The sequence below is a fragment of the Apium graveolens genome, chromosome 9 (genome assembly GCF_009905375.1).
Source record: "Apium graveolens cultivar Ventura chromosome 9, ASM990537v1, whole genome shotgun sequence".
Lineage (NCBI taxonomy): Eukaryota > Viridiplantae > Streptophyta > Magnoliopsida > Apiales > Apiaceae > Apium > Apium graveolens.
Genome location: NC_133655.1, coordinates 287,217,270 through 287,241,161, shown reverse-complemented (window position 1 = coordinate 287,241,161; position 23,892 = coordinate 287,217,270). Strand labels below are relative to the sequence as shown.

General features: G+C 32.2%; 2 protein-coding genes across 2 annotated transcripts; one reads left to right on the top strand and one right to left on the bottom strand.

Annotated features, from left to right (window-relative positions):
* The first annotated feature begins 312 nt into the window (after positions 1–312).
* LOC141683393 (ubiquitin carboxyl-terminal hydrolase 19) lies at positions 313–11,133 on the top strand. Its single transcript, XM_074488101.1, has 11 exons — positions 313–686; positions 4,727–4,895; positions 5,001–5,089; positions 5,240–5,325; positions 5,450–5,612; positions 5,763–5,886; positions 6,869–7,026; positions 7,277–7,361; positions 7,674–7,886; positions 8,634–8,695; positions 9,379–11,133. Exons 1-11 carry the CDS (start codon positions 427–429, stop codon positions 10,679–10,681), a joined length of 2,712 nt encoding a protein of 903 aa, XP_074344202.1. The 5' UTR covers positions 313–426; the 3' UTR covers positions 10,682–11,133.
* A 740-nt stretch (positions 11,134–11,873) lies between these two features.
* LOC141686590 (squalene synthase 8-like) lies at positions 11,874–21,556 on the bottom strand. Its single transcript, XM_074491615.1, has 13 exons — positions 21,224–21,556; positions 20,204–20,246; positions 19,152–19,241; positions 18,971–19,049; positions 17,717–17,786; positions 17,282–17,425; positions 16,183–16,287; positions 15,925–16,074; positions 14,025–14,100; positions 13,545–13,633; positions 13,098–13,189; positions 12,727–12,774; positions 11,874–12,124 (listed from the first exon to the last, which is right to left on the bottom strand). The coding sequence occupies exons 1-12, from the start codon at positions 21,446–21,448 to the stop codon at positions 12,738–12,740; spliced, it is 1,200 nt and encodes a 399-aa protein (XP_074347716.1). The 5' UTR covers positions 21,449–21,556; the 3' UTR covers positions 11,874–12,124; positions 12,727–12,737.
* Positions 21,557–23,892: the final 2,336 nt, after the last annotated feature.

The following is a 23,892-nucleotide window of genomic DNA, read 5'->3' as shown; positions in this document are numbered from 1 at the left end:
TATATATTTTGCATATTTTTTTATTAAAATATATCATTTATACAAGAACATTCATAAAATAATGTGTTCTACAATATTTTACTCTTTAAATAATCCAAACTCAATTTTTTTGACATAATTTTGTCACAAATTGATCCTCCCACAACTTTTTCATTCCCAAAAATATCTTTTTTTTCCATCCACCCTATATTTCTCACAAAATACAAAAATATATATTTTCACAAAATACAAAAAATTATTTCTCACAAAAATATCTCCACACATCCACATGTCACTCAATCCCACCATACCCCACAATGGGCCGGGCTCACATTACAACTCCCCCAAACCAAAACCCCCAAATCAAATGATCCACAACACACTCCCCAAATCAAATAACAAACCCTAATTCCACCTCTCTCATGTATATATATACACAATCACTCGATGTTATTAGGACTCTTTTTATCTTTATTAAGGCTCTCTTTTTCTGATTTTAATTTATTTATTCTCCAATTCTTATTCACTCTTTGTTTTGCCCTAGCTTTGCTCTCGTTTGTTAAAAACACTGCTTCTAATTACTTTGTAATCGACGCTAATTTTGATTCGACGAAGATGTCGTCGCCGGTGGATGCTGTTCCGCCTTGCGTCGTTTGCAGTAAAGCTGCTACTAAGCATTGCTCCGCCTGTAAATTGGTTCGATATTGGTAATATTCCGTGTTTTTTCGAGATTTCGTGTTTATAACGTGCGTCGATATGATATGATTTTGTAGTTTATGACTTTTTCGATATTATATGATTTTGTAAATAAGTTTAATGTACGTTATATAAATTATACACGATTACTGATATGATCCGATTGTGTAGTCTGTGACTTTTTGATATGATATGACTTTTCGTATAGTATACACAGCTCGTGTTTATAATGTATGTTATCTAACCGTATAATACACAGCTTTACATGTTTATAATGTATGTTATAGAATTTATACACTATTACTGATATGATCTGATTGTGTGGATAATGACTTTTCGTATAGTACACACAGCTCGTGTTTTTAATGTACGTTATCCAACCGTACAGTACACAGCTTTAGGTGTTTATAGTGTAGGTTATATAGTTTATACACGATTATTGATATGATATAATATTGTATATAAGTTTGTAGTACCTGTATGATCCAACTGTGAAGTACATAACTTTATGTGTTTTTGATGTGCATTGGATAATTTATACACGGTTACTGATATGATCCGGCTGTATAATTTACAAGTTTTGAATTTATATTATATGAGTTTTTGTGTTTATTATGTACATTGATATGATCTGATTGTGTAGTCTATGACTTTTCGATATGATGTAATTTTGTAAATAAGTTTGTACTTGTTTACCAATATGATCCAACCGTGTAGTACATGACTTTAACTTGACTGTAATGTACGTGACAAAATTTATACACATTTGCTTATGTGATTTGACTGTACAGTATACAAGTTTTCGTCTTTATAATGTAAATATCTATAATGTCATATCTGTTTGCATGATATAATTTTCATCAACAAGTTTGTACGTGTTTACCGATATGATACAAGTTTTTGAGTTTATAATGACCGTGATATAATTTATGCACTTTAACCTAAGAAGCAGGGGTGCGGCACCCCATCGAAGAACTGCGCACTAAATACGTCGGGGGTGCGGGTGTGAGAAGGGTGCGGCTGGATACGCATGGGGTGCGCCACGCGGCGTGTCCCCGTATTTTGCATATCGGATTCGTTGGGGTGCGGGAAGGGCAGAGACTGTTATTTTTTTCGTTGACTTTTAATCAAAATAGAGCCTACGGGTTTTACTAACAGTCGACTGGGAACCCTAATTTGAAGTCTGAGAGCAATGAGAGCATGAATAGAGTAGAATGATTGAAGCGACCTAATCATTCCGGGCGTTTGCCGCCGATCTGAATTGGTTTTGGACTTTGGTGAAGTTTGTGTGTATTGTATGTATACATGTGACATGGGCTTGGTATGCTAAATTGACTGTTGAAAAGAAAGAAACAGATTAGGTCTGTTGGTTTAGTTAATAGGCTACTTAATTTATTTTTTTTACCTTCTTTAACTGTAATTGTTCATTAATTTACTTATTAATTATTATTTATACTACAATTTGTTAAGTGCTGCACATGTGCTAGTTTGTTAAATATTTTATGTAGGTGGACAGTAGCCAGCTAGCATCAAATTCACTGACCATTATTTTTTCATCTTTTAATTATTAAGAATACATTTGGCTATTCAGAATATTAAAATTGTTTATTTGACTGCATTGTTAATAAAAATGCAACTCCTAGATCATATATGTATATACATTGTTTGTAATATTTAAATTATATATAAAATATATTTTTTTAATATTTTAATATTTGCCGTATCCCCCCGCACCCGAATCCCCATATTTTTAAATTTGCCGAATTTCCGTATCCCCGCACCGCGCACCCGCACCGCCGTACCCGCACCCTTGCTTCCTAGACTTTAACTGATCTAATATAACTTGATTTAACTTTATCATATAAAAGTTTTTGTAACGTACATGATATAGTTTATACCTTATTACTGATATGAACACGATTGTTCATTCTTCAAGCTTATAATGTAAATGATACAGTTTTTGTAATGAACTTGCACAGTTACTGATATGAACCAATGTTTGTGGAATACAACCTTTTTGTATTTAAAATGTGCATGGTATAGTAATTTATAAACTGACATTTATGTGCATGGTAAAGTTATTTGCATATTTTTACCCGATTACTGGTATATTTTGTTCCTATGATCTGTAAATGTTAAGGTGTGTGACTTTGTAAAAGAATATGGTGCCATTTGGATCGTGGGATTCCAACCCGGTTAACAGGAATGAGATTGAGATTTCAATACAAAAATGTATTAGTACCTCATTCCTATTCCCATTAACCGGATTGTAATCCCAAAATCCAAATGGCCCCTATATGAGTAATGTTCTAATAACTAATAATTGTTTTCCTCATTCATATTATACAACAAATTGTTTATTTGCTCTGTATATACAGTTTTCCGGACAGTGAAAAATCATGAAAGATATTGTGATATAGGCATATAGATAAAGAATGATCAGAACAATCTTAAAGACCATAGCTGACAACTGACATAAGCGATTCTCAGTTATCCTTAATTATTACTCTTTGCAGTGTACTTTTTGGTGTGTTACTTGATGAGCACCATTAGGGTTTTGTTTAGATTAGATGCTACTTGTTTGGGTAGATATATGACATTTCTTTTGTGAAGAATGAGATGCTAGGATTGTAAGGGACATTGTTCCAATTTCATTTTTTCAGATGTCTTGTCACACTAATAAATGTTAGTGTACGCCAAGTGCTGAAAAATAGTCCATTATATTGAGGGTAAATCGAACTGAAACATGATAAAGATTCACTTATGAAGAGGTTAAGTGATTCATTATTTAACATCAAGTTTTATGTTTTTGGATGAGTTAAAAGTAAATTCTGACTTTTTGTTTCTTCTTTGATGGTTTTTATTAATTGCAGGTTCTCAGAAATAAATTCTTGTTAAAAATTGATTTTCTAGTTTTCATAGTGTATGTACTTTTTTTTCCTTTTATAGGACACAAGTCCTTTTGCTAACTTATAACCTATTGATTCCTAACTTAACTAACTATAATTGTAAATGTGCAATTTTTTCTGTGCTAAACTTGTTAGTTAATTTTTACAAATATTCTATTGATTCTGGTGCCTTGATGTGTAAAAAAATAGGAGATGAATTCATAAATATAACTAGTCAAACAGTAAAAGGAAATTAGTCTCATAGTGGAAAATAAGGCTAGAGATGCTACTTTCCTTGACAAGTTTTTTTCTTGGTGTATAAGGCAATTGATTCATATCGTACTTGCAATATTAGTGTATTGCTTTTGTCTTTTCCAAGTAGCAGAATTTAATATTATACTTCTTCCTTCGAAATAGCAGCAATCTGGGACAACTTTTTGGAAACACTTAGAAAGATCTAAGCTCTATATTGTAAGAAATTTAGTGTCTGGAAGAAAATTATGGCTAGCTAATAGCTATGGAGATGCAGAGATAAAAAGAGAGACTAATACTGTCATATTATAGTATGAACCCCACTGTGCAGATTTCATTGGATTTCTATTAATGTATACTCCGTACAGACTTTAAGCAGATTCCAAATATTGACAGAACACCTTATTAATACTAGTCTAACTACTAGATTGGCTATTCCATATAGTGTACTGAGTCCCATCATTTTTTATCACGATAGAAGTCTCTGAATTAAGTTAATTATCTTGTCAAACATCTTGGCAAGTCCGTCTTAATGAAGTCTTTATCCTCCCGAGTAGCTTAATGCACACTGTGATGCCTCTATTGAATCAAATGTTGGTAAATCGTCTTCGCTTTCATCTAGAATCTTTTTTCTTGAAGGATTTCAAAGAACCTTAGTTCAATACCCCATAATTAAGTACGTGTAACACTTCGTGTCATGCTTTAACACATACAAACTTGAAGTAACTATTAAAGTGTGTACCAATAAAGAGCTTCTATATTCACAACATGCTAATGTTTGTCTGAACATACTGGATGGTTTTGTGGTCATTTTTGATGCATGTAATTGAAATGTTTTTGGTCATTTTTCCTCACCTTTAGTAAAGCGGGACATTTTACCCTTTTTTTTAATTCCCATTTCTTTCTATTAGTTCTGCAGCTTGTCAAAAATCCCACTGGGACTCTGAGCACAGAAGAACATGCAAGAGTTTTCAGTTATCCGGCAAAGCAATTTTAAAGCCGTCTGGATCTGTGTCACAATTGAAAAAATCATCCATCGGCCGTCGACTATCCTATAAGAATCTCAATGATCCAAATCAGGTAAATATACTTTAAATGCCTTTTAAGAAATCCATCTAATATATTTTTTGGCCTTTTAAATTCTTTGACCAGAATATAATATGTTGTGCGCCAATGTTCTTCCAGGTTTTGTTCTCCTACGCTGAATTTGTGGAACTCTTTAACTGGGAAAAAACAGGCAACCGTCCTTGTGGGCTCTTGAATTGTGGAAACAGGTTTGTGCTAAAGAGTAAAGTTAAATATCAGCCACTACTTTCCTCAAGCTTTTTTTATGTTTATGTGTGCTGGCTTAGACTTCGTGTTCATTTCCCTCATTTATTTCCTGCCAGTTCTGAAAACTTTATCCTATTATGTGTCTTACACAGTTGCTTTGCCAATGTGGTTCTACAATGTCTTGCATGCACCCGGCCGCTAGTTGCTTACTTATTGGAGAAGGGGCATCAGAGAGAATGTAAATATGTTCCCCTAATCAATTTGAAGTCTTAGAAATGTTTAGCAATTTCTTCATTTTTTTAACAAATAATTGTTTTATTACTATCAAAATAAACTCAGTTATTTTTCCTTCTGTTCCTTAGGTTGGAGGAATGATTGGTGTTTTATGTGTGAACTTCAAAGCCATGTCACAAGAGCTACCCAAACTTCACAGCCATTCTCTCCACTTAATATTCTTGCAAGATTACCTAATATTGGTGGCAATTTTGGCTATGGAAAGCAAGAAGACGCTCATGAATTCATGAGGTAGGTCATTTCTTCTTCTTTTTTTGGATATGATAGACACTCACACACACACACACAGCTGAGGTAACAAATAAAAAATTTTAATTATTAAACTCCTACGTAGAGCAGTAGACAAAAGTAATAATCAAGCTCTACTTATTGTAACATTAGAATCGCCATAGACACAATGCAATCAGTGTGCCTTGATGAATTCGGCGGGGAAAAGGTGGTTCCTCCAAGGGCACAAGAGACGACTCTTATTCAACATATATTTGGTGGTCATCTTCAATCACAGGTAAATTCATTTACATAAAAGCATTAGCTTCTTTCTCAAATGACTGTATCAAAGAACCTTTTTTTTATCATACATAAACCTTTTTATTATACATAAAATAAAAAAGAAGGATGTAAAAATGATGTAATTTGTGTAGTGCCTGTTGTACATAATGATTCTCTTTGTAAGCACTGCAATACGCCAATTCCCTACATGCATGCTCTTTGGACACAAGTGACAAGACACTTGCAGTATATTGGGGGCATCAAGACAATCAATATTTAGTAGTTTTAATCTTATCTACCCTAGATGGTGTTTTTTACCCTGCTGCTAAGTTTTTAGGGTGTTAAGTAGAGGAATGAAAAGGGAAGTAAAAGAATTAGAATGAAATAAATTTCACTTGCTCCTGGGTTCAAATTAGTTCATAAACTATAGAGTGAACAAGTTAAAACTACTTCAATTCGCGTACTCCCGAGTTGGTACGAGAGCATATAACATTAGATTAGTTGGAGAGGTGCATCTCTATACGTGCTTTTAGTGGTGAACGACGAAGGCCTAATGAGGTTCCTATAGGCATTATAGTTTCCGTTCTTGAAACATATGCTTAGTTGGGTATTTGATTGAAAGTGGACAGGGCAGTTGCAATATGGGTGTGGATCGACAAATTTAACAATCCATGTGACTTGGGTAGAAGGAAGTTTTTTTCTTTGAATTTAGCATGCAAGTGATGTTGTTTTGTACGTGCAATGCATGCCGAAGTGTATGAAGTCTGAAATGGTCTCCCACTAGTGCACCTTCTGTTTCTCTCAAAATTTCAATACCAATTGTTCACATCTAGATTTATTATCCACTGATCTTCTCTCCACTTAATAAAGTTCTTTTGGGTCCCCAGACATGAAGCCTCTGATTTGCACAGCTACTTGTGATTTTATACACTATACATTTGTTTCTCTCTCATTAAGTGTATTTGTTTCTAAATTATATGTGTGTATATATTGCACAGGTGAAATGTACGAAGTGCAATAATGTTTCAAATCAGTTTGAGAATATGATGGATTTAACTGTTGAAATTCAAGGCGATGCAGCATCTTTAGAGGAGTGCTTGGATCAATTTACCATCATGGAGCACCTTCATGGAGACAATATGTATAAATGTGACAGGTAATGTACAGGGTAATTAATATTTAAGTCCTAAATACTTTCTTTAGAAGGGTATCTGTCGCCCAAATATTTAGATATCTAACATTTGATGTACTTGAACTTCATGTCGCTCTTTTATCTATGATTTTAAATTGAAACCAGATGTCACTTGTATAGTGCTATAGTTGTGCATACTAATCTACATTGACAGAAATTTTTTACTTACATTGAGGTGATTTTTAGTTAATATAGTTATAATTTTGGTGTATAGATGCGACGACTATGTCCTGGCATTGAAGCGGCTTACTATAAGACGAGCTCCAAATATTCTTACTATTGCCTTGAAAAGATTTCAGGTTTGTGCTGCATAATATTTTGAGTATGTGTTTATGTTGCCATAGATTTAATTAGCTGACCTAAGTTCATGTTAGGTCAAAAACCATACCTTAAAGAATTCTTGCATTCACTTATTCGGAATGTTTGTAAGAACAAATGGCTTGTAAAGTCACTAAAATGTTATTATTCACGGCGAATTTAAAAGTTTCCTGTGAGAAGTATTACAGTCTCTTAATTCTGTGTTTTACTCATTCTCTTTCACTCAAGTAATGTGCAATAACTTAGTTATGTTTAACTTTTCTTTTCTAACATCACTACTTGCATATTTGCAGAGCGGTAGATTTGGAAAACTTAATAAGAGGGTTAGTTTTCCTGAGACATTAGATCTTAGTCCTTACATGAGTGAAGCGGGCGATGATGGCGATGTCTATAAGTTATATGCTGTTGTTGTTCATGTGGACATGCTTAATGCATCATATTTCGGGCACTACATTTGTTATACAAAGGATTTTTCTGGAAACTGGTACAGGATCGATGACTGTAAGGTACTGGCTAATTTTCTTTACATATTCTTTTCCTTAAGTAGTCATGAAGTTCATTTTACACCCACTTATGCTGGTTTATGTTGACAGTAACACCAGTTATTATCGGTTTCTTTGATCTAAGATATGCATTTCTAAGCTTAGATGTCCTTGGGAAACCACAATGCCCTGTTAATTCATCTAAATCAGCTATGAAGATCAGTATCTGTAGTTCTATATTGGATTGATTATTATAGAATAAAAACTACGCATTGTCTCCTGTCATCATTTGTCTACCTCGTGGCCTTGAAAAGTTACGAGGTACATTTACATGTTTATGGGTTTACCTGAATGCATAATACATTGGGAAGTGACGAGCTAGAAAATACTTTTTTTTTCTTGGTTGAAGTTCATAAATTTACATGATCAGCCTTGACCCTCCTCGGCAGCCTGCAGAGAATCACCACTTATTATAGTCTGTAGATTGGAAATGCACCTGTCTCTATTGTACATCAAATACCTAAACTGCATAATCGTCACTGGATTCCTTTAGATATCAGGAATGAGGACTTGTTACTTTTAATATCCTGCATCTTTAAGGCAATTTTCAGTCCTAAAAATGTAATTGTCGATTTGGCAATTTGTGCACTCTATTGCACAAGTATCTGTTGACAGATTTAACAGTTACATGACCATCAATCCACACATGCATGCAGCTGCTTTTTGGATTGTGTGTACCACTGTTCTAAGTTGAGCTTATTTTCTGTTTAGGTTTATAGAGTTGAATTGGATGAGGTGCTTTCACAGGGAGCTTATATGCTCTTATACAGCAGGTAGTTCTCTCTCCTTTCCTAAATGCTTTTGGTAACAGTGCCAGTAACAAACAACTCCTCGCCATTTTTCTCTCACGTATTTATGATTTCTTCCATCTGTTCCTTAGAATTCTTTTTTTTTAAATACTTTAATGAATATAGTAATATGGTTAGGCAGGTAAAAAAAATCAATTCCAATGCATTTGTTTTAAATGTTTTGTGTTTGAAACTCAGTGAGCTGTTCGGTTTAAGTATGAAGAAGGTACCTGCTATAGACTTCATTATATTGTCTTTAGACGTAGTCAATGAGTTTCTAATTTGGAGCCTTTTTTAAGATTGTTTAAGAAATTTCAATGTGAATGAGTTTTTATAGAGGATTTTTTTGTTGTATCTAAGCTTCTTTTTCTAAATAAGTGTTGTTTAATGTTTAACTTGAAGCTCTATTATAACTGGGTGTGTATCTAATTGGCTCCTCTTTTGGGTTGACACTAGAAAAGCGATTTCCTAGAATTTTATTGTTTTTTTCTAATTTGGCATTTAGCAAATTTTTAAATGATGATCTTTTTAGCATAAGGAGACGGTGTATTTGAGCATTATGTTTATGTACATAAACTGCCTTTAGACAAAACGATAAAACTCTATGAAATTTATCTGAATACTTTACAAGTCAAAGTTTATTTGCATTTATTGCATTTACTCCGTAGGGATTGTGTCAGAACATCAAGCCTCAACCCCATGGAACATGGAAGTAAACATGAAGGGAAAAAGCTGGAATTGGCCGCAGAGGTTGTGTCCAGTGCAAAGCAAGCTGTTGAAGAATTCTCTGCAGTAGACTCCACTGATGTTCCTATTGTCTCTGTCCCCGTACCCTGTCTGTCGAATACCATCTCACAAGAAATGGATTCTGGATGTGAAGATGCAAAAGATGTAGAAATGGCAGATTCGGAGGCGAGTTCATCTGCGTTAACCGATCTTGAAATTCACGGCAGCAGATGCTATAATAATGCAGAGGAAAGTACTGATCTTGAAATTTCTGAAGGGCAAATTTCGGAGGTAAGCAGCTCCAATATAACTGAGCCAAATAATAATAATGAGCCAGAACTCGCTTTCCCAGTGTCTGAGGTTGAAGACAAGGATAGGGCTGTTCAAAGTGAAGGAATACCACATGCTGTTATAAACTCTGTAGATGAAAAAATTGAACCTTACTCTAATGGTGTCTGTGAGAATGGAATAGCAGGCAATTCTGATGCTTGTGCAACTTTAAACGCGGGTGAAGTTTTAAATGATTTACACCTATGTGGCAATGCAGAGAAGGTAAAAGAGACTGATATGCTACCATCTCAGAACACTGCTGTTGGAGCTGTCAAATGTAATGGGAGAAATTCTTTAGTATCAAAACCAAAGCCACTTTTTGCCAGTGGCTTTCTTGAAAAACGTCCTCCAAAAAAACAGTCCAAGGAAGAAGTAAAAGCCGCATCAAGTTCAAGAAAACAATTTGCAAACTTAGAAGATGGGGCAACTAGCAAATTCAGGGATTCTTATATCCCACCGATGAGAAGCTCTGGTTCTATCCACTTGCCTTGTGACAGCTCGGATATTGGAAAAACATGTTTGTCAGTTGAAGAGACTATCCCAGTCCGTGATAGCGTTGCTGTAAATTCAACTACAGCTGTAGTACTAAATAAAGCCCACTGTTTTAATTCAGACGGGGATCCTGAAAGGTTGGAGATCGAAAAGAGTTCACTGTCTTTATCTGTCACCAAAGATGTATCAGCAGGGGGTAAAGATGGACGAAAGCTTTCAGGACCAAAATCAAAGCCACTTTTTCGTCCTGGATTTCTCGGAAAGCATCCCAGGGAACAGTATTCTAAGCAAGAAGCAGTAGTTCCAGCTGAGATCGGTAATGCATCATTCAGTTCTGCTTGTAAGCTTAACGGTATATCTCATCAGAGTACGGGGGATAGTAATATGGGGGATAGTGAAGACGTATATTGGGAACAGAAGTAGCTCTGATATTTAAGAGAAACAAAGTAATTAATCACAATACCAGGATTAGTTTTTGAGAGTCCTAAACTCCAGTTTATGTACCATTGACAGTTGGCAGTAAGCTTAACCTCTACCTGCTATCAAGATGAATCCCTTGTCGGTCAGTACTTAACTGGTGAATTGATGAATTGCAGACCATTCAGACATATTTCATTGCTGAATGTTAAAGTTTGATTTTGACTTGACGTAACAATTAACCATTGATACTTGCTATTTGTTCGTTTCCACGTTCTCGTTGGAACATACATGAATCTGCAATGGATGCAGGAGCTAGCGGTGCAGTTTCAACGGGAGTTGTATATTTAGGATGAAAATTAGAATCATTATTATGCTAGCTATAACTATTTGTTACTAGTTATTTATTCGCCCAGACAAATGATTGGTGGAATTACCATTGGAAAATTGTTTTTAAACTGGCTTCACTACTTTAATTGTTTACCCTTTCAGCGTGTCATCTTTGGTACGAAGTTATATACGGGTGGTGGCCTTAAATGTCACATGGCCTTAAAAAATTTTAAAAAGTTAAATAATCAAAAAGAAGATTTTCTTTTTGTTTGGGCTTTACTCTGTTCAACCTATATGAATTATTCTAGCTCAACATTTAATTTTCTTTTTCTTGATTTGTTGAATTTAGGCGACTTGTCTACCCGAAACATTCATATTTTCCCCCTACTTTCAATTGAGACGAAGAACATTTTCGTCAGTGTCAAGAGTTTGTCAAAATTGACGTGGCAAAAAACTCTTAATTGCCTATCTATTTGAGCTGATAGGTTGTCATAAGTTGTCAGAGTTTCCGGCCAATCAAAGTTGCCGATTGCAAAAGGTATAAATATATATATATATATATATTTAGTTTAAGAGTTATATGCAATTTAATTTAAGGGAATAGATGAATAAATTTCAAAGGTTGCTATCGGAGTGGAAGGTTGCAAATTTGACATGAAATTGAGTAAAAATAAAAAAACTAATATAAATGATAATCGGGTTCATATGCCTCATAAGTCATATCTGTTTTAAAAAGTTTCGAAATGAGCAAGAATCAAATTTATAACCTAAAAGTTAAAACAATAAAAAATAATTTTTTAACACTTGACCCAATTATGAAAAATTTCACTGCAATCAGTATCAATAACGATGTGAAAAAACAAAACAGAAATTCATTTTTCGCGGATTAGCATCTCGAGATGCTTTGTCAAACAAAGTTTTACCCTAACAAATCATCTCATCGCATACATATTCATACATATTCAAGTACTACATATTACAAGTTTCCAACAAGTAATTTTTGTAAAAAGTAAAATGTAATTTTATTAAATGACAAGATCTTGTGAGAGTAACTGTTCCAAATGCACTTGTGGTAAAGGACTAAACAGGTTCCGAACACGCCTTCTGGAGGAAATACTCCTGCAAAGATGTTATTAGTTTACGAGTCAAGTTTTAATTATGATCAGTGTTCTAAAAATTCCCGATTAATTCCCGATTAATCCTTAAAAAATATTGGCCGATCTATTTTTTGAAATCCGATTAATATTTATAAATTATTTTGAATTATATATTTCATAATAAATAAGGTATATGTATTAATTTTTATTAAAATATTTAAATATATCCGATTTTTGTTCGGATTAATCCCTCCGATTAACCCCCATTTACCGATTAATCCCTAATCGGTATCTCAACCGATTACTACCAATTACCGATTTTTACAACCATGATTATGATACTAAAATAACCCCGTCTCTACGAGTCACTTTAAATAATGACAGGGAATTCCAAAATTTCCCCAAAAAAAATTTTCGAAATCAACTTTTATATCGCAGCAAAATTTTGACTTTAAGAAGATATTAAAAAAAATTGACAAGAAAATATATTAAAATTTATATCAAAATGTACTGCATTATGCACTTAATTTGCTTTCTTTGATTATTTTAGTAAAAGGGTCTCAACTCTCAACTTAATCAAGATTAGTGAATCATATTCTAGCAATTTTCTATGTATACACTTACCAAATGAAGAGCTACATGATATCTTGAATGCTCTCGAATATCACGTTCCTGCCAAATTTATCCGAAAAGTTCATACATTTAAGGATTATAGTCTTGATCTCAACAAACCTAGTAATAAAATTGTCGCAAACAAAAAAGGAAAAGGAGGGGAAGTGATGGGCATTTTTAAAAAAAGAAAAATGTCCATAAATATGTAATTACCGAGCTTACCTGACCACATAGTGTACTTTTAATGACATAATTATAATTTTTTAAATAAATAATGTAATTATTAATATACCCATACATTCACAATAAAAAATTCCGTGTACACACCTAAGCTAAATTAGGCGAGTACGTATTTAGGAGCATCAAGCTCTTTTAAAAATTACCTCTCTTTTAAGGTTTTAGAGTCCACACATATCTGCTTAATTGCTTCAAGCCTGCTCAAGGTTTCTGCAGCAAGGGGATCATCGTCGTTCACCTACAATATATTGTCGATTATATATAAGAACTTGATAATTTCGACAATTGCAGAATTCAAAACATTAGGTACAAATGAATACTTAAGTATGATTGGAGTGTGATCCATGCATAAACCACCTCCGACGTTAACTCTGTTATCATGTTAATGAACCAACTCATCTAAAATCTTTAGGTTTCGGAGGAAAGTTTCCTCCAACTAGATCTTTATGTTATATTAAAACTCTTGTAAATTGGAATCTATGTACCTTAAATTTTAACTATGCGGCCAAAACACATTGAAATGTGTGCAAAAGTCAAAGCGACAAAAAAAACAGAGGGAGTATTAAAACTCTTGTAAATTGGAATCTATGTACCTTGGATTTCATGAGACAAGAAACATCGTAAAAAGCGCCGTAGACATCTGCCATTGTCTTGGTCCGGTTAATTATCCTTGCTTTAACATCTGGAGAAGAAAAAACCAGAACATGAATATTTGAAGATCGAGCTGAGGGTCTTTAAAAGACATCAATTAAATATGTAATCGAGTACACAACAAGATGATATGAAGCATTTGATCATATGTAAAAGTCAATATGAGCAAAAACTTTCATCAAATTACTCTTTCTATTTTTTAACATATGACGTTTGACTTTTCAGTACACGCTTCTAAGTTATTTGATCGCATAATTAAAATTGTAAATTTTAAAATTTTCTTTTTGTGAATAAAAATACATAACTAAAATTTAATTTGCAAAAAAAAAAAAAAATTTCTAGCTATGCGGTTAAAAAACTTAAAAATACGTGCACAAAATTCAAACGATATATAAATAAAAATCAAGGGAGTATAATCTTACCGGCTCTTAATTTGAGATCCTTTCTGAAGACTTGAATGTTGTTGTAACATAAAGCCAGTTCTCCTATACTCATGATCTGTTTAAAAACAAAAATATAGGAGATGATGAAATGCGTAAATTAACAAACATTGCCTAAGATAAAAAAAATTCTCATATTAATACACGAGGGTATTATAGTAACTACATGAAATTATATATATTTACAAAAACACCCTTACTATTTTATACTAAAATATACTTGTATCTCAAGAAACTTTCCCGAGGTAATCTCAAGAACATTTTTCTTTATATATATAGATAAATCTCTTTTAATCTCGGGTAACGACCCTGAGGGCACTCTCATGAACATCAGAATGATTATGATACATCCAAGCTTATATATTAACGTTTTGGATTCAAATATCTAGAAAAATTAGAATACGCAAGTATGTAAGGGTTATTAATGCTTTATTTTTGCTTAGAAGATACCTTGAACTTGACATATGATACTATGTTCACACAAACTCTTTAAGAAAAAAGTTACACTCCCTCCGTCCCAACCATTTCTTTACACTTCCCTTTTTGGGATCTCTCTTCCAATTCTTTACATTTTAAAATTTTCCAAAAGTAGTAAAATTTTTATAATATAAAAAGTAAACTCATCCACTATTTACATCCACTATACCCACTTTATATATAAAATATTAATCGGTCCTATCACTTTACTCACTTTTTAAACTTTTCACCACTACTTTATCATTTTTATTACCCTCCGTGCCCAAACCAAATGTAAACAAATGGTTGTGACGGAGGGAGTACAAGTTAACCCACATGTAACTGAGTATATCTTGACTGTTACTCTAACAAACACTCATGAATTGTGAAATTATACATATTGGGTAAGGGTAATCTCAAGAAATAAATTAGATCAATACATATTAATATTATATAATATAGTAGAAGGGTTAATGTGTTTAACGGTAAATGAACCTACAACTTAGGAAAAAACGAACAAAATTTCACATTCTGCCCGAAAATGCGACATTTCATAAACATATAGTAGAAGGGTTAATGTGTTTGGCGGTACATGTGTGGCTAATATCAAATTTTAAGATTTAAGTTATAAATCAAACGTTATCTTTTATTTTAGCAGAACTTGCAAGTCAATAAACTAGATAATTTTCAAATGATGGAAAATCAAACCCAAAACTTACGGGAACTCGAACGAAGGAGAATCAAACCCGAGATCTAGGATCAACAATTCAACATATAGGTTATTCCCTGACCCTTGATTATGGCCACCTTAATTGATTGTAAATTAGTAAACAACAAATTCTTAACAAGGGAAGTACTTTCTTAACAATGGAAGTACTTGCTTTTCGAGTTTATTGTTTGGCCAAGATGTGATTTGATTATATACTTAAATTTGTCAATTGTGTGCATGGTCAAATGTTAATCACGAAAATTTATAAATCTGGCTCATTTTGATTGAAGTGGTTGTTGTAAATTTAGCGGTTTCATCATTATTAAGACATGTAAACAAATCAAAACAAGTTAAATTTATGAAAATTTTCCCCATATATACCTAGGGTGTGTTTGTTATTGTTGTTGCTAACAGCAACACCAGTTTTTTGCTTAAAATGTTCGGTAAATTTAAAAGCTGTTTTTCGGAAAAGTGCTTTTGGCCAGGCTGCTGTTAGAAAAAACTGTTTTTCAGCTTTTGCGGGAAGCAGATGTTGATTTCACCATCAAACCTTACTAAAAGCTTTATTAGTTTTAATTTTTTGCATCAAAATATATACATATCAAAACAGTTGTCTAATTTTTGCAAAAGCACTTTTTCTAAGAGCACAACAATTTTTAACAGCAACTCCGAACATAGCCTTAATACATATGGTTAGAGAGGAGTAAAAAGAAATACCTGTAAAAGTGCATAGATTCTGAAGACACCAGGATCTTGAATACCAGAAGTGAAGCCAAAGGAACCCTCTGCATGCGACAGTACATCTGTGACCATTTCATTCACCAATTGTACTGCCTTCACCGAGTTCACCTCATCATGTTGAAGGTCCTATGTAGATTCATACGAATCATATCATTAATCTTTTAGGTATAATCTCACCAAATTCAGGTGATTACGGATGCTAGCATTCAACTTTAAAAAGATAAATCACGTTACCTCAATTTTCTCAACATATTTACTCCATGTCTGTTCCGGCCAGTACATTTTTTTCTTGGGAACTTCAATGATATCTTCGTAATAGCCTTGAATGGTGTGCCTCTTCTGTAATTATAAAAAAAAAACGGTCTTTTTAATGTGTGCCCAAAGGCACACAATAAACACTAATTTTTTATGAGTTTGGTGCATTTTTATTGGTTGAGTTGTTGAAAATGACGGGGTCCATCAATATTTATGATTAGAAAACCAATCAAAATGCACCAAACTCATGCTAGTTAGTGTTTATTGTGTGCCCGAAAACCCGAAAAAAAAAATATTCCCTGATTTTTGTCATAACTATTCACTTTTAAAAAAATTGCACACATTAAAAATTCTAATATAGGTGATAGAAGTACATTAGCATACATATTTATTGCATTTGCTTACCGTATAGCATTAATTTTGAAAATAGAAATTCATGATATAATAATTGCATGTGTTGTAAACTTTATCTTGAAAATATAAATTAAACTTATATATTTAAATAGTGATATTAAAAATGTAAGTGAATAATTATTTAGAAACGGAGGGAGGTTAAAAATTCAACCACAAGCCTAATATGAGTTTGCTAACATTTCTCTTTCAAATTAAAATTTATGGGCATTGTATATATTTAACGGAATGTTATTTTCAGAGTCATTTTTATTTATTTATTTATTTTTCAGTGTTCTTAAAATAACATTTTCCTAAATTTATGTTAATTGCATCTTAAATATAATTACATCATTATTACCTTTTTTAGTAAATTTGTTGTTTTCGTTAAATTAAATTAACAAATAATATAATCACAAAAACTAATAAAAATTTGATACTCCGGACGTGTCATTGTGTCATTATACATGTTATTTTTTAAAGGAAAATGTTAGAGACCCCAAATTTTAACACCAAAAAATCCCCAAATCTAATGTGTTATATGAATATCTGACAACCTTCTTAATAATAATACGAGACCCCAAGTACATTTATATACACCCGCGAATTAAAATCAGTCATGTGTCAGCCTCGTCATATGAATTTAATTCTTCAAAATAAAATCTTTTTGCTTTGAGTCTGTAGATACCTGGTGCAGTGAAGCTATTGAATGAATAAGTGAATATTCAGGCAATGGTTCTCCAACCAAGGATTCGGCGAGTCTCATCGTCCCAGTAATCCACGTCGTATTTACGATATCAATGTATTCATCCCAGTCGTCCATTGTTTTTATCTGTTACTCAAAATTGCATACGATTAAACCCTCGATGAAATAATAATCGATAAACTAATAATTTCGCTAAAATAATATTTTTTTCCGGTGTCAATATAAAGGCCACAGTGTATTTTTATTTCCGGTAAATTAATAAACTCACTAAAATATTAATACTGTTTTTTTATCCCGACCCTATTACTTTTAAAAGGTTTAACCGTATTTACGAGTCCTGGATAATAGTCAGGCATGTTTACAAATAAAATGTGTTAAATTTTAAATTTCACATCGGACGAGATAATCAATGATTACCTCTATAGGCGTAAATTTTGCCATTCCTTCACCCATTTTCTTGGTGACATCTGCTATTATATCTTGAGAGCTATCCATAGAAAAAAATGAAATTGACATGTTAGTGTCACGTAACACCCCAGTCCCACATCGAGAAAATTTGAAAATTTTGTTTAGTTTATAAGACAAAGTACTACTACTATGTGCACCAACAAATCATGATCTTTTGGAGTCCTGTGGTAGGCTTGTCGTAACCCAAGTTGGCTGCACTCGGAACACTATGCTGGGTTGTCGTGTATCATTTACTGCCGGTGTTTTTTTTTAATAGTCGCTTAACTTTTCTGCAAACATTTTGAAGTGTTTTGGTCGAATAGTTAAATAATAGTTCTTAATTTTTTTTCTGAATAAAACTATTTAATTTAAACTTTTATTTACAAAAAAAAAATTGAAAAAATAATAATTTTTACTGTGTGGTCAAAATATCTTGAAATGTGTGCAAAAAATTAAGAGACAGTTAAAATAAAACATGTGGAATATAGCTTATCCATTTAGAAAGAAAGGGAAATTAGCAAGAAAAGATATTTTCCCGGAATGTATTTATCCAAAAAATATGTTCCGAAATTCAGTTATTATTCAAATTATAGAAAGTGCATTTTTTATAAGAAAAAAATTGTGTCATTTTCGGACAAACAATCCTTTAATCTGAAGACAAACACAGTCCATCAAATGTGTATCAGCTTATATACAAAGTTTACTTGATAATAGATATAGCCCATATATATGCTCCTTATTAGATCCACGTAAACCCCCTGGATCTATATTTTTAAAAATATTTATATTTTAAATTATTTTTTTTTAGAAAAATTGTATTATTAAGTTTTAATTTCACCCCACTCAAAAGAAATAATTGTAATACAATATTTAATTTTGACCACAATAATTTGGAAATGAAATGAAAATTCCCCAAAATTTTTTAAATCTTGTTGACAATTTTTTTTTTTTAATCGTCGGTACCAGCAGCCGCTACCCTTCGGGTGCGCACTGCCTAGGGGCTCACGTAATAGCTTGCAAAACATGTGAACCAAAGTAAACCACATTTAAGCGACAGACTCTAAGTTAGGAGACATAATCCTAAATTCTCATCCCGGAATTCAAGCCTGTAGATAAGTGGACCCCTCTTTAACCAACTTTGACATTGAAATTTATTTAACCTCGGTGACTCAAGTTCCTGGCTACGCCACTATCTCTGCTCGTCTCTTATATCTTATATGTTACCTGGTTTCCAGGTCCATGAATGCTGCATGATACTGGTGATGCCCTTGCATGAGTTCTCTGTCCATATCAGTATTACCACCTTCATGCCATTTATGCCCGATTTAGCACATTTCTTTCAATTCTTTGTCGGGTGTGCGTGTGTGCGCGCGCGTGTATTTTTCGCAGATAATTTAAAACTTACATATGAATTTCCAGTTTTTATCATGGATGAAATAATGAAAATTCCTCAAAACAGCCATTCTGACGTCAACTGGTAGCTTCATATCATCCTCTGCCAAACGGATCAAAACAGGTCAAAATTATTAAGAGTAACCCCTCATCTAAATTTTTTGAAATGTTTAAACAAAAATCTGATATTATGTTAAATAACGTCAAATAACTCTCAAATACTCCCTCAGTCCTAATTTATCTGTATTATTTGACTTTTTTGTGATCAAATTGACCAACTTTTGACAAAAAATTTCATATAGTGTACAATAAAAAAAATTATATCATTAGAAAGTAGAGCGGGCAATGAGGTCGTGTCGTGTACTTTCGTGTCATGTAATTTCGTGTTTCGTGTACGTAAACTTGAAACACATATCCCACCCGAAATGATTTCGTGTACCCATATGTGAAACCCATATTCGATTCGAATCGTGTCGTGTACTTTTCATGTATATTAAATAAAAAATTAATATAATATATGTATATATTATGTATAAAAAATATATTTTAATGTTAATTTAATGAAATATGGAGAGTGTATATATAAATATATATATTTTTACATAGCATTCTATAAAAACTTGTAAATATTTATATTATATAAATACATATATGCATGTGTTATATATATTAGTTTATAAATATATTTATCTTGTGTAATTTCGTGTACCTAAATTGAAACTCATATCTGATACTAAATCTATCGTGTAATTTCGTGTTCGTGTACATTCGTCTTTCATATATCAAAAATTAAAACTCATATCCATATTTTTTGTGTCGTGTACCAAATTGGCTGCTCTATTAGAAAGTACATATAATCTACTTTAATATATATATTTCAGTTTTTAAAAATAATGAAATATTAATATTTAATTTACGGTCAAAATATGGTCAATTTCACAGCAAAACAACATATAAATTTGGATAAATGGAGTATATAATTTTATGCTATTCAACAAAAATAAAGAGCACTGTATATGCATTTATTGTACTTTCAGTGAACAAAAGTGGGTAGAGAATACCAACCAATATTATCCAGACATCGGAGCATGAGAAACAAATTGCAAATCTGCGCAAATAATAATTATAGATGATTAGTTTTTCGAATTATAATTTACCAGTTTGCATAGAGTAAGGCTACGAAGTACATAAATTAAATTGTCCTGCAATGGATGTTAGAATTATAAAGGATCATAATGGGCTGCTAATTCGACATGGTATCAGAACTCTGGACGAGATTTCTACTTCGACTCCTTCATACTTCCTATAGTTTTACAATTACAGGACAGAGGGAGTATATAATTTCCGTAAATAATTTGATAGCATGAAATAAATTGATTCTTCCGAGTTCCGACAGTATGTGATTTAAGAAAAATTATCAAAAATACTAACTTTGTTTAGTTTTTTTGTTGTTTTACTATATTCCGAAAATATTTGTAAAAATACGGTGCAATAAAAATCAACCAAAATCAAGCAGATATATAATTAGTTAGAAATTCTAACTACTTAGAATCAAGTTTTTTTGGTTGCATAAAGTTTTTGAAACTCGTCGAATTTTGCATTTAGTTGAATCGAGTAGCAGAAAACCGTATTTTTGCAAAATAAATAAATTGAAAAATAATATTTTTTTGCAAATAAAAATGTATATTTGCAATTTTTTTAAAAAAATGACAGTATTTTTGTAAAAATATTTTTGGCCGTGGATATTTTTCAAAAATATTAAGTACAATTTTTTGGTCCGAACATGATTTTATACTTTTTAACACTCCCCCTCAATCATACGATATTTTTCGCTACGATTAACAAGATTAACAAGACAAATGCAACCAATAGTAATACCAATATTAACAAACAATATTTAAATTAAATAAATGAGGGTTATCAACAAACAATATATAAATTAAATAAATGAGGTGTGGGAGGATTCGAAAAAACCGGGCTCTAATACCATGTTACCGGTTCATCTAAAACTTTAAGTTGATAAAATAAAACCCGAACAGGATCTTATACTCTTTCAAAAAAAACCCTACGTCTAATTTAACGTACCGAATCGCGAAGTCGTGGCTGAGGCAATTGCAGAATAACATCAGCAAAACTCACAGACACTTTGGGTAGTATAGTGTGACAGAAATCCCAGTGATCATTTGAAATCGCCTTATTTGCAGGCTTGCTCAAAGCTTTCACGCCAGTCATTCCGCGTGTCACCGGAGAATAATATTTCAAATGCGCTGCTGGATAGTTGATCATTCCAGTTAGGCTCAGACTTTCCATCTTCTTGCTTCTTCTGATCTGTTTCTTTGTTAGCACTTTTGCTATACTTGATACTCTTTTTTCCTTGCTGAACAAGATGTATTTATATTGGTTCTCGTGCCTCTGGTTTGACAAGTCTTTGGTTTTTTCAGTTTTTTTACTTCTCGAAAGTACTCCGCATCGAATCGTATCTTTTTAGCCATAAAAGGATAATACTCCTATTTGATAACCCTTGGTCCCGAGTTTTAAAAGTGAAGGAAAGCAAGTATAGGGTAAGTAAAGTAGTTTCATTTCCCTCCAGAATCGTGCTCCCGAGTCTATAAAATGAGCGAAATCAAGCGTTAATTAATGCAAATTTGACAATCTTTCACTCCAAAAATGGGATGAAAGTACTTTAACTCCTAATCACTTCCTTCCTTTCCATTAAAAAACTCGGGAGCAAGCCAACCTCATGAGTCTATGACATGACCCTCTCTATTCATTGTTATATTTTCCGCACCTAAATTATTGACGTTTTTGTCACGATGTACACGAAATCAATTTAGAAAAATGTTATTTACGGATCAACTCATAACTGTTTGTGATATTAGATACACGAATAAGATACAAATTATGTATGCAAACAACACATTTAATTCTGAAATACTGAAAAAATATTTTAGAAATGACATTTTCAAAATTTATATTCCAATACTTAAAGTTTTTTTTTTTTATTATAGGTAACCCGCAGTTCCAATACTTAGAGTTTTCTTTCAGTAATCAATGATTGTATGGATAAATTATATCCAAAACATAATAAATATTGATCGGGCATATCTTTCATTCAAAAAGTGTTTATCATCTAACCGAATGTCATGCGTAGATGTTTCCGGAAATTTAGAAAATAAAATTTTAATGTTTGAAAAGATAATTCACAAAAATACCTTATTAAAACTTCCAATAGTAAAATTCAATGGGAAAAAAGCTCAAAAGAAAAAAGAACGCCCTCATCAAAGTACGTTATAAACATAGCTAATAAAACTAGTGTCTTCCGACAGTTGTAGAGATCGTTCATGTCATCAAAATTTGTAGCTAAATTATATCGTACTCCGAAATTTCAACTATATAATTGTGTTTTAAAATTTGAAACTCTTTCAATTATGAAGCAAGTGCACCATATCATTAAAATTTTAGCAAAATTATCTTGTACTATGAGTTAGTTAATTCTATATATTATTGGCAAAAATTCGAATGTGAAAGATTTAATTCGAGCTTGATTCAACTAGAATGGGAAAATGTGTAACTATTTATAATTTGTATGATAATATATTTTATGTGTAACTATGAATGAGTACATATCACAATTAGACCGACAAGATTCACGTGCTAGGTAATTTAAAACTTTACCTTGATAGAGTTTTTGGAGTATTAAAATTCAATTCTAAAATATCGTATAAAATCTCGAATATCTTTGGCATCTCCGACACTTTCCTGCACATTACAATAAAGAACGTCCGAACCCTCTAGGGTTACCTGTCTATAAAAAACAATTAAGTTAAATTATAGTAAGGGGTAATGACGTAATGTACAAATTAAGATATCATAAAAGTCTAAATCGCGTGTCAGATATTATCATTTATGTAATACAATGTTACAAAGATAATAGATCTATATTACCCAAAATGTTTATCCTATTTTAATTTTTTGTACTGTTTATGATAAGCTATTGACTACTAATTACATCTAATTTATAAGATCAAACATAGTTATAAGTGATTTTGTGCGATTCGTATTTATGAGTAATTTAATACAATGAAATTTTTACATTTAATACTAATACGAAATTAAATATTAAAACAAAATTTATCACAGTTACCCCGGGTCCTCTGTTAGTATTAGTATTAGTATTTAATTTATACTAATACTAATACGAAATTAAATAGTTTTTCGTATTAGTATTTAATTTATCAAAATTAAATACTAATACGAAATGAAATTAAATAGTTATAAGTGTCTGTTATCACAGTTATCCCGGGTCCTCTGTTCGATCATCGCTCACCCCGAAAATTTCTGATAAAGAGAAGGTTATAAGTCATTTTTATCAAAAAACAAAAAAAAACACCCCATACTCCCTCCGTCCCGTCCCAGCCATTTGTATACAAATAGTTGTTGGAAAATATGGGTATAAGTCCCATATTGGTAAGTCATATTTTTGAGCATTATGACTAAAAGATGTGTGAGATATGATGATATTCTCTTAATAATGGAAATTATTATTTTCCATTAGAATTTGGCTCAAATATTATGGCATAAATTAATTTGATTTTGTTTCAGATTAATTGATATGGTGTATGTCTTGATATATTTAATCTGATTCTGTTTCAGATTATTTATGGAATAGAGTAGCTTGCAAGTATTACACCGATTCCATAATTAATGATATTTAATTATGGAAAAGAGTAACGCACAAGTCTATCTACACCTAT